General features: G+C 39.5%; 2 protein-coding genes across 3 annotated transcripts; both read left to right on the top strand.

Annotated features, from left to right (window-relative positions):
- Nucleotides 1-2174: 2174 nt before the first annotated feature.
- ykt6 (YKT6 v-SNARE homolog (S. cerevisiae)) lies at nt 2175-7950 on the top strand. 2 transcript variants are annotated; one of them, XM_061673434.1, is made up of 8 exons: nt 2175-2358; nt 2640-2792; nt 5078-5160; nt 5414-5514; nt 5592-5696; nt 5803-5868; nt 6787-6888; nt 6991-7950. In XM_061673434.1, exons 2-8 carry the CDS (start codon nt 2689-2691, stop codon nt 7024-7026), a joined length of 597 nt encoding a protein of 198 aa, XP_061529418.1. In that variant the 5' UTR covers nt 2175-2358; nt 2640-2688; the 3' UTR covers nt 7027-7950. The 2 variants fall into 2 exon arrangements, with proteins under 2 accessions (XP_061529418.1, XP_061529419.1); XM_061673435.1 differs by having other exon boundaries at nt 2629-2792.
- A 739-nt stretch (nt 7951-8689) lies between these two features.
- On the top strand, nt 8690-12473 carry sb:cb288 (uncharacterized). Its single transcript, XM_061673433.1, has 5 exons — nt 8690-8804; nt 9024-9066; nt 9641-9712; nt 10969-11053; nt 11145-12473. The coding sequence occupies exons 1-5, from the start codon at nt 8742-8744 to the stop codon at nt 11191-11193; spliced, it is 312 nt and encodes a 103-aa protein (XP_061529417.1). The 5' UTR covers nt 8690-8741; the 3' UTR covers nt 11194-12473.
- Nucleotides 12474-12643: the final 170 nt, after the last annotated feature.

The following is a 12643-nucleotide window of genomic DNA, read 5'->3' as shown; positions in this document are numbered from 1 at the left end:
ATTTTTGTATCCTTATTATTGAATTTGAATTGTCTTGTCTTGAGAAATGTTACGCTTGCGGGGGGAAGCTTAGTCTTACTACATTATGAAAAGCAGGAAATCCAAGCACAATTACATGACTCGAAAAGCAAGAAATTCGTGAAGAAATTAAGTGATATGAATGACCAATGGATTTATCCCCACTGATGTGTCATTCGTAAAATGGCAGATCTAATCACCTCCATTCTTATAGACATAGTACAATAAAACATGTACCCTCTTCATCTTCATCCCTATTATTCCAAGTTGGTTATTTGTCCATACTGGATCAGTCACAACAAGTTCTAAAACTTAAAAAAAAAAAAAATTGGAGTCTCCCATCCATTAAATCCAGAGGCACATTTTAGCAGAGAAATAAAGAAATAAACTAAACAAGCTTCTGCTTTCAGTTTCTTCAAGCTGTAGAGGCAAGCAGAGCTTAGTTCCTGGAAAAGTAAGGACGATTTCCTTCCAGGCTGGCCTGTCAAACATTTGCACCCAAAACCGTCATCCAAGTGTTGCCTTGGAAATTAATTACAGGCACACTTGTCCCGTCGAAAACACTCACCGCTGAGGTAAGTGGCCAGGAGGGAATTGTTAAATGGAGCAAGACTACCAGAGAAAACATCAATTGCAACGCTTAGGGAAAAAAAAAATGCTGGTAGACTCACAAGTTTAAGAATGATAACTAGGCTAATTAATCATATGGATAAGATTTTTGGGTGAGTAATTCATCCATACAATTTATTAGACCACTTGTCATAAAGAGACCATCCATTTTATGAAGTGCTTTACTGCGCACGCTTTCAATTTTAAGTGAGCTCTTGAAATTTTACCATTTTGAACAGGAATGAGGTACCTTTATATACACAGATATGACTAATAAATCAATATAGCATTACAATTAACCACTAAAGCTATTTGTCTGTTCAGGCATGCAAGTAAATATCTTATAATCAATATAAGCCCTCAAGGGGAAATTCAACACGTACTCTGCTGTATATTTGTGTCACACACCACACAGAAAACCAAATCACACTTCGGCATACATACAAGGCGAGATGTCACAGTAAAAGGGGCGCGCAAACCCCCAGGAGGTGGAGTCAGTGCCTTGCTCAAGAGCACCCCAACAGTAACCAGGATGCAGACTAGCAGCTCTCCAACACTTAGTTGTCATTCTATTCAAACTGTGACCCTTTGGTTCCAAAGCCCAAGTCCTTACAAAAGACTTCCTGCCATCTTAATCATACTGTATATAATAATTTGCTTTATTATTTTTACTTTATTTATTTATATTGATTAGGATTCAGCTACTTTTCCAAAGTAAAAGCACATGTTGACAAATGTCTTATTTTGATTACATACAAAGACAATCATGGCTGACTGCTTAGAGTGTCTGCTACACAGTTTTTGCGGACTGGGGTTCAATCCCCGGCTCCGCCTGTGTGGAGTTTGCATATTCTCCGCGTGCCTGCGTGGGTTTTCTCCGGGCACTCCGGTTTCCTCCCCCCCCCCCCCCCCAAAAAAAAACATGCATGGTAGGTTAATTGAAGACTCTAAATTGCCCGTGAGTGCGAATGGTTGTTTGTTTATGTGTGCCCTGCGATTGGCTGGTAACCAGTTCAGGGTGTACCCTGCCTCCTGTCCGATGATAACTGGGATAGGCTCCAGCATGCCCGCCACCCTCGTGAGGAAAAGCGGCTCAGAAAATGGATGGATGGATGGACAAAGATAATCAGTCTGCTTACATGGAGGACTACAGAAGTCTATTTACTGTTGAGAGGCTGAAATTCCGAGGACTTGGACAATTTTAAGTTTAACTATGTCTCGAAACAATCTATTATCAAAATAGTAGTTTATTCATTTGATAATTCATTAGTTGTCGATTAATTGTTGCACTTCTACACTGTATTTTTATTTATTTATTTATTTTTTAACCTGTAATATAATTAATATTTTTTTTAAACTTGAACATACGGTGTTGTTCTCTGTTGATTATAATATGCACTTTTGTCAAGCAAGTGTAGAAAATGAAGAAACAAAAAAAGATACTGTACTCAATTTTATATTCTTATTATTATTTGGAGGTGTGAAGGATGTAGGCGGACCCATTAATGTAACAGACTTTTGTTTCCAAGGGTCTGAATATGCCGCGGGACCTAAAGATGATCGTGACGTGGTGATTGGACAAGCAAAATAGCATTTTCCTAACTACTTCACTGGGATTAGGACACTGCGGATTTCCACTCAAAAGACGGAGAACCAATGTTTTTTTCATGTAAAGAATAGTTTATTCGGTTTATTGTTTGAATCAAGCAGGTCGCCGCATTTTTTTAACGGGTAAGTTAGCTGTGAGGTCTGCTGAAAACAAACGACCTAAGCACCACTCGGCCTTATTTTGTACACTACATTCTAGACATTCGTTGACTTAATTTGCACTACTGTGTGATGAGATTCTAGTAATTAGTCTCATTATATCTTTTAAAACCAAACCACAATGTTGATCAATTTCAGTCGCACTTGTTAGCTAGCAAACAGCGCCGAGGTAGCTCTTGAGTTGTGTGATAGTAGTTTGAGGCGGATAATGCTTGTCATCTGACCCACGTTCAGTTGCACTTTAGATTATCCGGCGTGGGAGACCTTGTCTGCTGAGAGGGACCAGGCAGCACCATGAAGCTCTACAGCCTGAGCGTCCATTATAAAGGAGCCACTAAAGCCAACCTCCTGAAAGCGGCCTACGACCTCTCCTCCTATAACTTCTTTCAGAAGTCCAGGTAGGTTGAGTTTGAGCCTGCTGCGTGCGTAACACACTTTTTAAAATTTTCAGACACCCAACACATGATGAGGAATGCATCAGTAATTTTTAAGATCGTCAAAAACAAATCTAATTATCAGACAAAGAACCAAATTGATCATGGAATGCAGCTTTTAAATTATTTTATTAATTAAAGGGAGAAAACTAACAGCCAAGTAATCGCCCTAGTTGAATCATAAATTAACTGTAGCTAATAAAATTTTTTGGGGGAAAGCTGTGTTTATTTTCACTGACCACACCCAAGCCTGATTACCTTCAGACCTATTAGATCAATAAATCATATAGAATACAAGCTTTTTGACAAAATAAAGTTGACCAAAAGATCTCAAAAAGCTGCAACAAAATGCCACCATCCAAATAAATTCAAGAACTGAAAAGAAATAAATAATTTACATCTATCGGTCTCGAAAGTGTTACAAGGCCATTTCTAAAGCTTGACTCTCACTATCTACAAATGGAGAAAACATGGAACAGTGGTGAACCTCTGAGTGGAACATTTACTCCAAGAGGACAGTAACGACTCGTCCAGGAGGTCACAAAGGAACCCAGGACAACATCTAAACAACTCCAGGCCGCCCTTGCCTCAGTTAATGCCTGAATCAGACTACAAGACAAGTTAGGTCTTTCATGATTGCACTGTCAGACAACGGTCATCAAATCTTACCGTATCTCGGTCAGAAAGTGGCAACACTAAACGACATGTATTCCGATTCACCGCATCCAATCTCTTATGACCGGATACACTCGTTACCATGGCGACAACAACAATGGATTGCGGAAATGTATTCTGTGTGGGGGTGGAGGAGAACAAAATGAGAAAAATGTGTAGTGGTTGTCACCGGTGCTCAGGAGATGACGTTCATTCAAGGATTGCTTGAGGTATGTTGATATACAACCCCAATTCCAATGAGCATGTGTTTGATGAGCATTCCTCAACTTTCTCAGTGTTTTTTGCCACCTGTCCCAGCTATTTGGGAACGTGTTGCAGCCATAAATTTCTAAGTTAATGATTCTTTACTAAAAACAATAAAGTTTATCAGTTTGAACATCAAATATCTTGTATTTGTAGTGTATTCAATTAAATATAGGTCGAACATGATTTGCAAATCATTGTATTCTGTTTTTATTTGTTTAACACAACGTCCCAACTTCATTGGAATTGGGGTTGTACTTTTCATACGATACGGCTCACAAGTAAGCAACAAAACGTTATGTAGCCTAACAAGCTAGTGCTAGAACTAACGTTTGTACGTAATCATGAAAGAAACTGCTGGTGTACTGAGCAACAGACATTGAACAGGTCGGCCAAGTGTATCAACAAAAACACTGAAAGACAAGAGTCAGTGACATCACTGCCAACCTCCACACGGCAGGGGTAAAGGTATCACAATTAGAGAAGAAATATACAGGCCATACCACAAGATGCAAACCACTCATCAGCAAAAAGAATCGGCAGGCTAGATTGGATTTTGCAAAGAAGTACAGAGATGATAAGTTTGATGGACTGATGAGACCAAGATTAACGTCTGCCAAAGTGACGGAAAGGCCAAAGTATGGAGAAAGAAAGCATCTGCTTCTGATCCAAAACACACAAGCTCATCTGTGAAGCATGGTGGAGTCGTGTTCGCCCCCGTTGCCCCCGGTGTGTGGCAGTCCTTTATAGCATTTGGTACAGGTAACCCTGGCTATCTTTAGGGGGTTAGGGACCAAGACCTGAGAAACGGCCAACATTTTTAAATAGTGGATGCACCCCTTGAAAAAAAAGTAAATAATTTCCAATTTTAATAGTTTCAATCCTAAATATACTGTACCCCAAACTAGATCCAAAAACACATATAACATCAAACTCATCTTACAGTACTACCCTTAAAATAACCAACTTTGATTGGAGAAAGGGAAAAATGCTCAAAATTGGCCTGATTGTGAGTGTGTGTCTATCCTGCTTTACACAATAATAGGGCTCCAAAATTCCAGGAAAAACGTAAGTTTTCTTTAAAAATCCATCCGTATTGTTGTTGTATTATGGTAATTGTATCATTTTGCATGGGGTGGATGCTTATGACAAAATTGTTATATTTATGCTTGAATATAATACATCCATTACCCTCAATATTTCCAAGATTTCCAACCATAGAAAGGTTACCGGAAATGTTCCACTGTTTTTGCAACCCTACACAATATTAGTCTGTACTGGTTTCTTTTTTTTCTACCTCTCATGTTGTATGTCTTCTCGTTGTTATTCAGCATCCAGGAGTTCATGACCTTCACCAGTGCCTTGATTGTTGAACGGACAACAGTTGGAAGTCGTGCCTCTGTCAAAGAGCAAGGTAAAAATTTGTCTTTTTAGGGAGGTTCAGAGAGGTATTATTTCAACAATATGTTTATTAGTGTGGTTGTAGTTTATAGTGGTGTACAACTGCACTGCATCACACGAAGCTGTTTCCAGTAATTTAATTCATTAACTCTTTTCTACTCAGTACCCACTATTGATTAATAGGGTAATCCATCCATCCGTCCATCCATTTTCTGAGCCGCTGGGGTCATGATAAGCTATAGGGCTAATGGAATGTTCTCTCACAGAGTACCTGTGTCATGTATATGTGAGGAATGACAACCTGGGTGCAGTGGTCATAGCAGATTCTGAATACCCACAGAGAGTCTGCTTCACACTGCTTGACAAGGTGAGCGCACCATCGATACTGCTGCTTATTATGCATTCGCTACAAGTCCTCCATTGAAATGCTGTTGTGTGTTTAAGGTGTTAGAAGAGTTTTCTAGACAGGTGGACAGTATAGACTGGCCCTCCGGTAACCCCGACACCGTTAACTACAAAGCCCTTGACGTTTACCTCGCCAAGTATCAGGTCTGTTGGCTTGAAATCAGCTAATAGTGATTAAAAACAAAAAACATATAACAGTGACTTGTGTGTGGAAATTAAAGTTAACCTGACTGCTTGTGTTTGGCTTCAGAACCCCAAGGAAGCAGATGCAATGTCCAAAGTGCAGGCAGAGCTGGATGACACAAAGATCATTTTGGTACTGTAGACTTTGCTCTTATTTATTTATTTATAGTCATATGTCGCATAAGAGCCAACTTGCCTCGCATTCTATCCACTTCTGACATATTATATAATAGTATTAGACACATTCTGAGATGTTTTTCCTCCACCATCTCTCTCCAATGGAAAAAATAATAATAATAATAAAGAATCCTCTAGAGTGGTGCCTTGACATGAGTTTAATTTGTTCTTAATTTATTGCTTAACTCAAAAACATGTCTCTCAAATAATCTTTCCCCATTGTAATTAATGGAAATGCAATTAATCTGTTAGCGCCTCCTCAAAAAAAACACCCCAAATTTTTGTAGTTTTTAATTCACTATAATCAACTTTATAATAACAGCAAGATTAAATGTAAAGAATTAACATTTTGTCAACAGACATTGTGCTGCTCCTTGGTGTCTGTGTATTGGCCACCAGAGGGCAGTATAGTACAGGCATACAGATAGAGTATACTGTACAAAATAAGTAAGATTTATCGTTCTTTGCAGAGGAAAAATAATGTCTTGAGTATTGTATTGTTATATTAGCTGTTGCTCCACCGTTTGCATTGAAATACTTACCATTTTAACACCACCTTTATAGATGTTAGGCAATGATTATAAACCAATCACATGAAACACAAGTACAGCAATATTTGAGCACACCTTCCTTTGCCATGTGACCACATATTCTTACGCTGCTGTGCAAACTAGTACATTGCGTGCCACTCGTAATGTCGTATGTCGGTATCGTTCTCAACCGAGGAGCCCCTGAAAACATTTCTTGAACATTCTATGACAATTTGGATGATACTTTGACAGCTCTGAAGGTGATCCTGATGCTCTAGATTAGTTGCTTCAGGTCTTATAAAACATGCAGCCATGTTGAGGGGTATCCTGTGTGGTGTCTTTAGCACAACACCATGGAAAGTCTGTTGGAGAGAGGAGAGAAACTGGACGACCTCGTGGCCAAGTCAGAACACCTGGGGAGCCAGTCCAAAGCCTTTTATAAGACTGTAAGTACCACTTGTTCGTTAGAGAGGAGGCGGCAATTTCCTGACAGTTTTTTAATCTGTGGTATCTTATGTGACTCTGCATGTGTACGCCAACCCCCACAGGCAAGGAAACAGAATTCCTGCTGCGAGATCATGTGATGCCACCGCCTCGTCCTCACGGACACGCCTCCATCTCTGGCTCTCTCTCTCTGCCTTCCTGCTCATCCCGGTCCTACATTCCCCATCATGCACCAGCTCTCAACGCGATGAGGTGAAAGTCGGCGGCCGGCGCAATTTTCATCGACGGGGGCTGGAGGAGCGATTGGGGTCACAGGAACCTTTTACGGCGCTTCAGTAGCAGCGGAGGACGAAACTTGCGTGTGGTTGTCTCTTGGTGATGTAGTCTTGAAACCATTTGTCATCCGGATTGAAACACGTCTTAAATGTTTCTTTTTTTTTTTTTTTTTTTCTCTCAATAAGACGTTTGTTACTCGTCAGCTACATGATATTCATTTGATCTTAACGTCAACATTCCCGCTGTGGCTGATTGTGTATGTGTGAGGTGTTAATGCGGTGTGCACATGCATCCCCCCATCACGATGCTGGTTAATAATGACTATATCGAAGCCGAACTGGACTTTGTCCTAAAACATAATAACACAAAAATGGCTGAGTGACACTCCAACATGCTCCCCGACCTTCCTTTGTTTTTGTTTTTTTTAATATACAGAATGAGTATAAATTGCTTGCTTGCATCACTTAAAGATGGAAACATGCCTTTGGTTGTATTTTAGATGTTTCTTTAGTTTATTTTTTTGCTCTTTGTGTGTGCACAACATGTATGAATGAATTAATGAGTGACTAATGGTGTGTGTGTGTGTTTCAGGCTTTTACGGCGTAAACTGTTGTGCAATACCTCTGCCAACTGGTGTCTCTTAAACTGAGAGTACAAAATGGAAACGTTGCTCATAAGAGGTTATTCAATTGGCCTTTGTTCACTTGTCTTATGAGTAATTCAACATATGAATGAAGCCTGTGCAGGGTTGATTCTTGACTTAATAAACACTTGTCTGGATTAATTTATGACCTTGTCCGCATTAGCCATTTTATTTCTTGATCATTTATCCTCATTAGGGTGGTGGTTTTTTTTTTTGCAAGCGCATTGGTGTTTTCATTTAGTAAGTTTAAAAATGACTTAGCAATTATGCTATTAGGCTAATGATACTAGACATGACTAAGTCTTAAGCACAAAACAGTGAATAGGTGAGTTTTTCAGTAAATAGCAGAGGATAGGTTAGCCCCCCCCCCAAAAAAAAAGAAAATCAGCAAATGAGTGATTTCGCCAACAATGAACCGTGAATATGCGGGGGTTCGCTGTACAATGTACAATTAAAAGGAATTTCGTGAAAATAATATAACAAAAATGTACATTTATATAAATATAAAATAGTTAAGGAAGGAAAATTGCAATTTGAGTACAGAAGGATAAGATGAAGTTGCCATTTTGCAATCGCAAAGCATCAATTTGCAAACTCATCTATTCTTTGGAGGGAGGTCCACTTGAAAAGACATGCAGCCTTCAGAGTTCCAGAGAAGCTGGTAGATCTAATACACACGTTGTTTCTCTCAATGAAAATGTCTCTAAAAGCTATCACGGTGGTTATGAAGACTTCGAATAGATTAGAAAACGCTTAACCAATGTATTTACACCGAGCAAGATTCGAAACCAAAACGCCTTCCAAGAGTATGAGTCGTTTTCAATGAGATGTCCGAAGTTTGTCGGGGGACTTGAACGCGTCACGCCAGCAGGCGCACAGCTGAAGTGAGACGAAAACATGCACTGATCACTTCTGACCGCCGTGTAGCCTCAAAAAATGTGGACCGAGGCGCAAAACGACAGCAAGCTCGTCCCAGACAGGGTCGTCAACGCTTCGGAGGTAAGAAGGCCGAGTTTGTCTCTCGTCAAAAGCAACTGTTGCTTGTGAGACAAAATTCTTGTTTCGTTGCACGGGACATTCATGGGCGAAGTTGCCAAAGTGTTGTAGTGTCACGATAACGACCTTCACTGACATGTTTCATAATCCAAGCTGCAACTTCACAATTTTTTTGTGTGTGCTTTGTTTGTAAAAACGTGATTATGTGGTTACATTTTTCAGATGGTTGACCCAGATCTGACCTGGCAGGCATTGCAGAGAAATGGTGAGCCTCTCTTCTTCTTCACTTGTACTTTAAAACACTCTGGAAGTCTTAAGACTAGATAAATAATAAACATTCTGTTGCTGTATATGTTAAATTGTTGCATCTTAACGTTGCATTCTGATGAATGGCCTATACAGAATAAGATATTATGCCAAAAATAGCATATTTATTTAGTCCGCCGTTTCTCACATCAGCCTCACAAAGACAACAGCCATCAAAAACTAAAGCATAAAAAAACTCTGCTGACACACAGGAAGGAAGCAAACATAAAGGCCGCGATGGCACAGGCATGTGTCCTCGAGGATCTTTTTTTTACTATTAATGTGACCTATAACCTAAGCAACTCAATTAAAAAAAAAAAAAAACTTTGTGGGGAAGGAAAAGTAAAACATAAATATAAAATATTGTTTGCAAAGGTCTGCACACTCTCATAACCAGGGGATGTGGCTGTGTTCAAAATTAACCACTCACGTTCAGGATTGAACCCACAGTCTTCAAGGTTGTCGACGACCACTCTGCTGATTGGTGTAAAAAATGACATTTATTTGAAATTAAATTTTTCAACTTCCCGAAGGTTCCACTGCACCAGCTGCTCATCCATCAAGCACCGAAGACACTTTAAACACAAGTAATGGAATCATTCCTGGTGAGCACAGTGCAGAACACACATTTGTTGTTCAACTGTTTTTAGTTGCAAAAGTTGACAAAACAAATCTATAAAAATATGACTTTTGGACTCTTTGAGCCCTGGATCGTAGATTTAAAATCTGTTTGGATAACAGGCGTGGATATATAAAGAAAAACAATTTCCCTTTAGAGCAGCAGATGTATTAATGTAAAATAATTAGACCCCACCCCCTCCCCCCAAAAAAGGAAATTTTGCTGGAAAAAATATTGTTGAAAAACATTACTTCCTGAAATTTTTGGGGGGCAAAAAAAATTACGACAATGAATTGCTTCAATAAAATACTGCAGTAAATTGCACACTTGTGACTGCATTTTCGTTTTTCATTTATGATTTTTTTTTCCCACATTTCCCCACAATTTTTCTATTTTGTTTTTGTCCAACTTTGTATATGTATATTTTTAAATAGCAGCACTATGACATTGTGGTTAGCACGTCTGCCCCACAGTTCTAGTGGCCTCTTTATGCTGACAACGCCCGCATTGCATCACATGACCGACGCATTTGCCCGCGTGGCCCCTCCGCGTAGTTTGACGCGCACACGGCAAAAATTGTTGCTGCGTGTCGAACGCCACCGAGATTATCTCTCGTGATTGGTCCGTTTTAGTCACATGCTCTGATAACGTACTCAGCGTGCTCCTACATACCATCTACGCCGTCGCCTTCTCAATCGATTTTGTAGCATAATTAAACGTATCATCTGGTCATCGAGGTCCATTTGTTCTAGCAGACACTGTTCCACGCTTGCCATTGTTGTTGCTCTGTTCCTTGTTACTGAAAGGAAAGTTAAAAACGGCTACCAGAAATGTCCCAAACAATTGCAGAGGAAACTCCACCCTGTGGCGTCCTAGCCAATACCAGCCGCAGCGACATCCCCGACTTGGAGGTGAACTGCAGTACATTTTCAAAACTGCGCGTGTGGGTTGCGCTCGAGTATAAAGTACAAACTACACGCGGGACAGCCGCAGTGACGTCAGCGCGGTCTCCACCCGCACGAGTATAAAGGAGCCTTAAGGTTATGGGTTCGAATCTGAGCTCCGGCCTTCCAGTGTGGAGTTTGCATTTTCTCCCCTTGCTTGGGTGGGTTTTCTCTGGGTAATCGGGCGTCCTCCCACAGTCCAAAAGCATGCATGTTAGGTTAATTGAAGACTCAAATTGTCCACAAGTGTGAAGGTGATGTTAACATGATAACGTATCCACTTATGGTGTTCACACAGGAGCCATTGCGGCCGCCATGTTCATCACGATGTTACTGGGCCTCTACGCCGTGCTCTGGAAGTGCATGGTGTCGCCACCGCAAAGGTATACACTCAATAGCACATCACAGTCACAATGAGTTCCTGCCGGTTAAAACTGAGCGAAGAGGCTTAATTTGTCGATGTCCCCCTTTCAGAAAGCGCCGGAAAGTGAGAGGAAGACTTCATCAAAGAATGTCAGCGTGACGACAGGACTGGGCTAGCAAAGGGCGTACAGTAAAATACCAGTTTTTCAAGATGTTTTCTCCAAAAAGTGTGGACTGAAATGTGGGCGAACCACTAAAGAACTTCGATACAGCTAAGTGAAGGGGACTGTTTCCACTCAGCGTCACTCTTTTACTGGCACGTCCTGTTGACTGGAGGCTGCTCGTTGTTCTGTTTTGAAGTCTGCTGCTTTTTACTCTGTGAACTCTGCACTACTGAGGGCTGAGACTGCTCACTCCTTAAATGACCAATAAGCTGTGTGTGTGTGTGTGTGTGTGTGTGTGTATGTGTTTGTGTGTGAGTGAAGATATTGTGTCGGCTGACGCAGCCGAGTAGCTTCTATTTTGAAACCTAAATGAAACCCAAAGTTTTCCTTCCAAGTATACGAAGGAGTATTAAATCCACCCTAAAAATAAAAGAAAAAAAATGACTACCAATTTAAAGTAGCAAATTTACAAGGTCAAAGTTGCATATTTTTTAGACTAAAGTCATAATTTTATGAGGATAAAGTTGCATATTTCCAAGAGAGTCGTGTATTTTTCAGATTAAAGTCGGGATTTTAAGAGAATAAAGTATATTTTCAAGATAGTTGTCTTTTCGAGATTAAAATTGTAATTTTAAAAGACTAAAATAGTATATTTCTGAGAAAAAAAGTCGTATATTTTCGAGAGCTTTATTTTTTGAGAATAAGTTGTAATATAATGAAAAATATATGGTATACTCAATGTCTGGGCACATCAACATCAGAGCTAGAGAGCAGTATTAAGACTACTGATATTGAAATGAATAATGAACACCTTATTCTCGTGATATTACAACTTGAATCTAGAAAATAATTCATTTGTCTAATAGCATAATTGTGTGTGTGTGTTTTTTTTAAACATTTTTGGAAAACAAGAAGAAAAAAAACCAACAACAAAAAAGAAGAGTCCAGTTGCCCCAAGTCAACTTTGGGCGATTACCATGACCTGGACAACTACAAGTCTACACAGATATAAAGAAAAAACATTTTTAGTAAGAACATTCCTAATTGTCATTGATATTGTGACTGAGTTAAAAATGACTTGGGCAATTACGCTCTTGGGCTAATGAATTATATATTTCATCCTAGAGAATATACAACTTTATTAGTAGTTTAATGACTTATCTCCAAAATATGCTTGCTTCTTAAAAAATATAAGACTTGATTCTCATAATACTTGACCTTTTTATCTCCCCAAAAATACTGCTTTTTATCTTGAAAATCTACAGCTTTATCCTTGCAAAATCACATCTTTAATCACGTAAGTGTTTTTTTTTTTTTTTTCTTTCAGTGTGGCTGTAATACTCTGTACAGGACAAGTAACCGTTTGCCTTTGGTGCAGTTCATTATCTTTCCTTGGGATTCTTTAAGGACTTTACCACTGTGGACATTTTATAAATTAACTGTGAT

This window comes from Phycodurus eques, chromosome 3, assembly GCF_024500275.1.
Source record: "Phycodurus eques isolate BA_2022a chromosome 3, UOR_Pequ_1.1, whole genome shotgun sequence".
NCBI lineage: Eukaryota > Metazoa > Chordata > Actinopteri > Syngnathiformes > Syngnathidae > Phycodurus > Phycodurus eques.
This window is presented reverse-complemented; position numbering and strand designations above follow the sequence as displayed.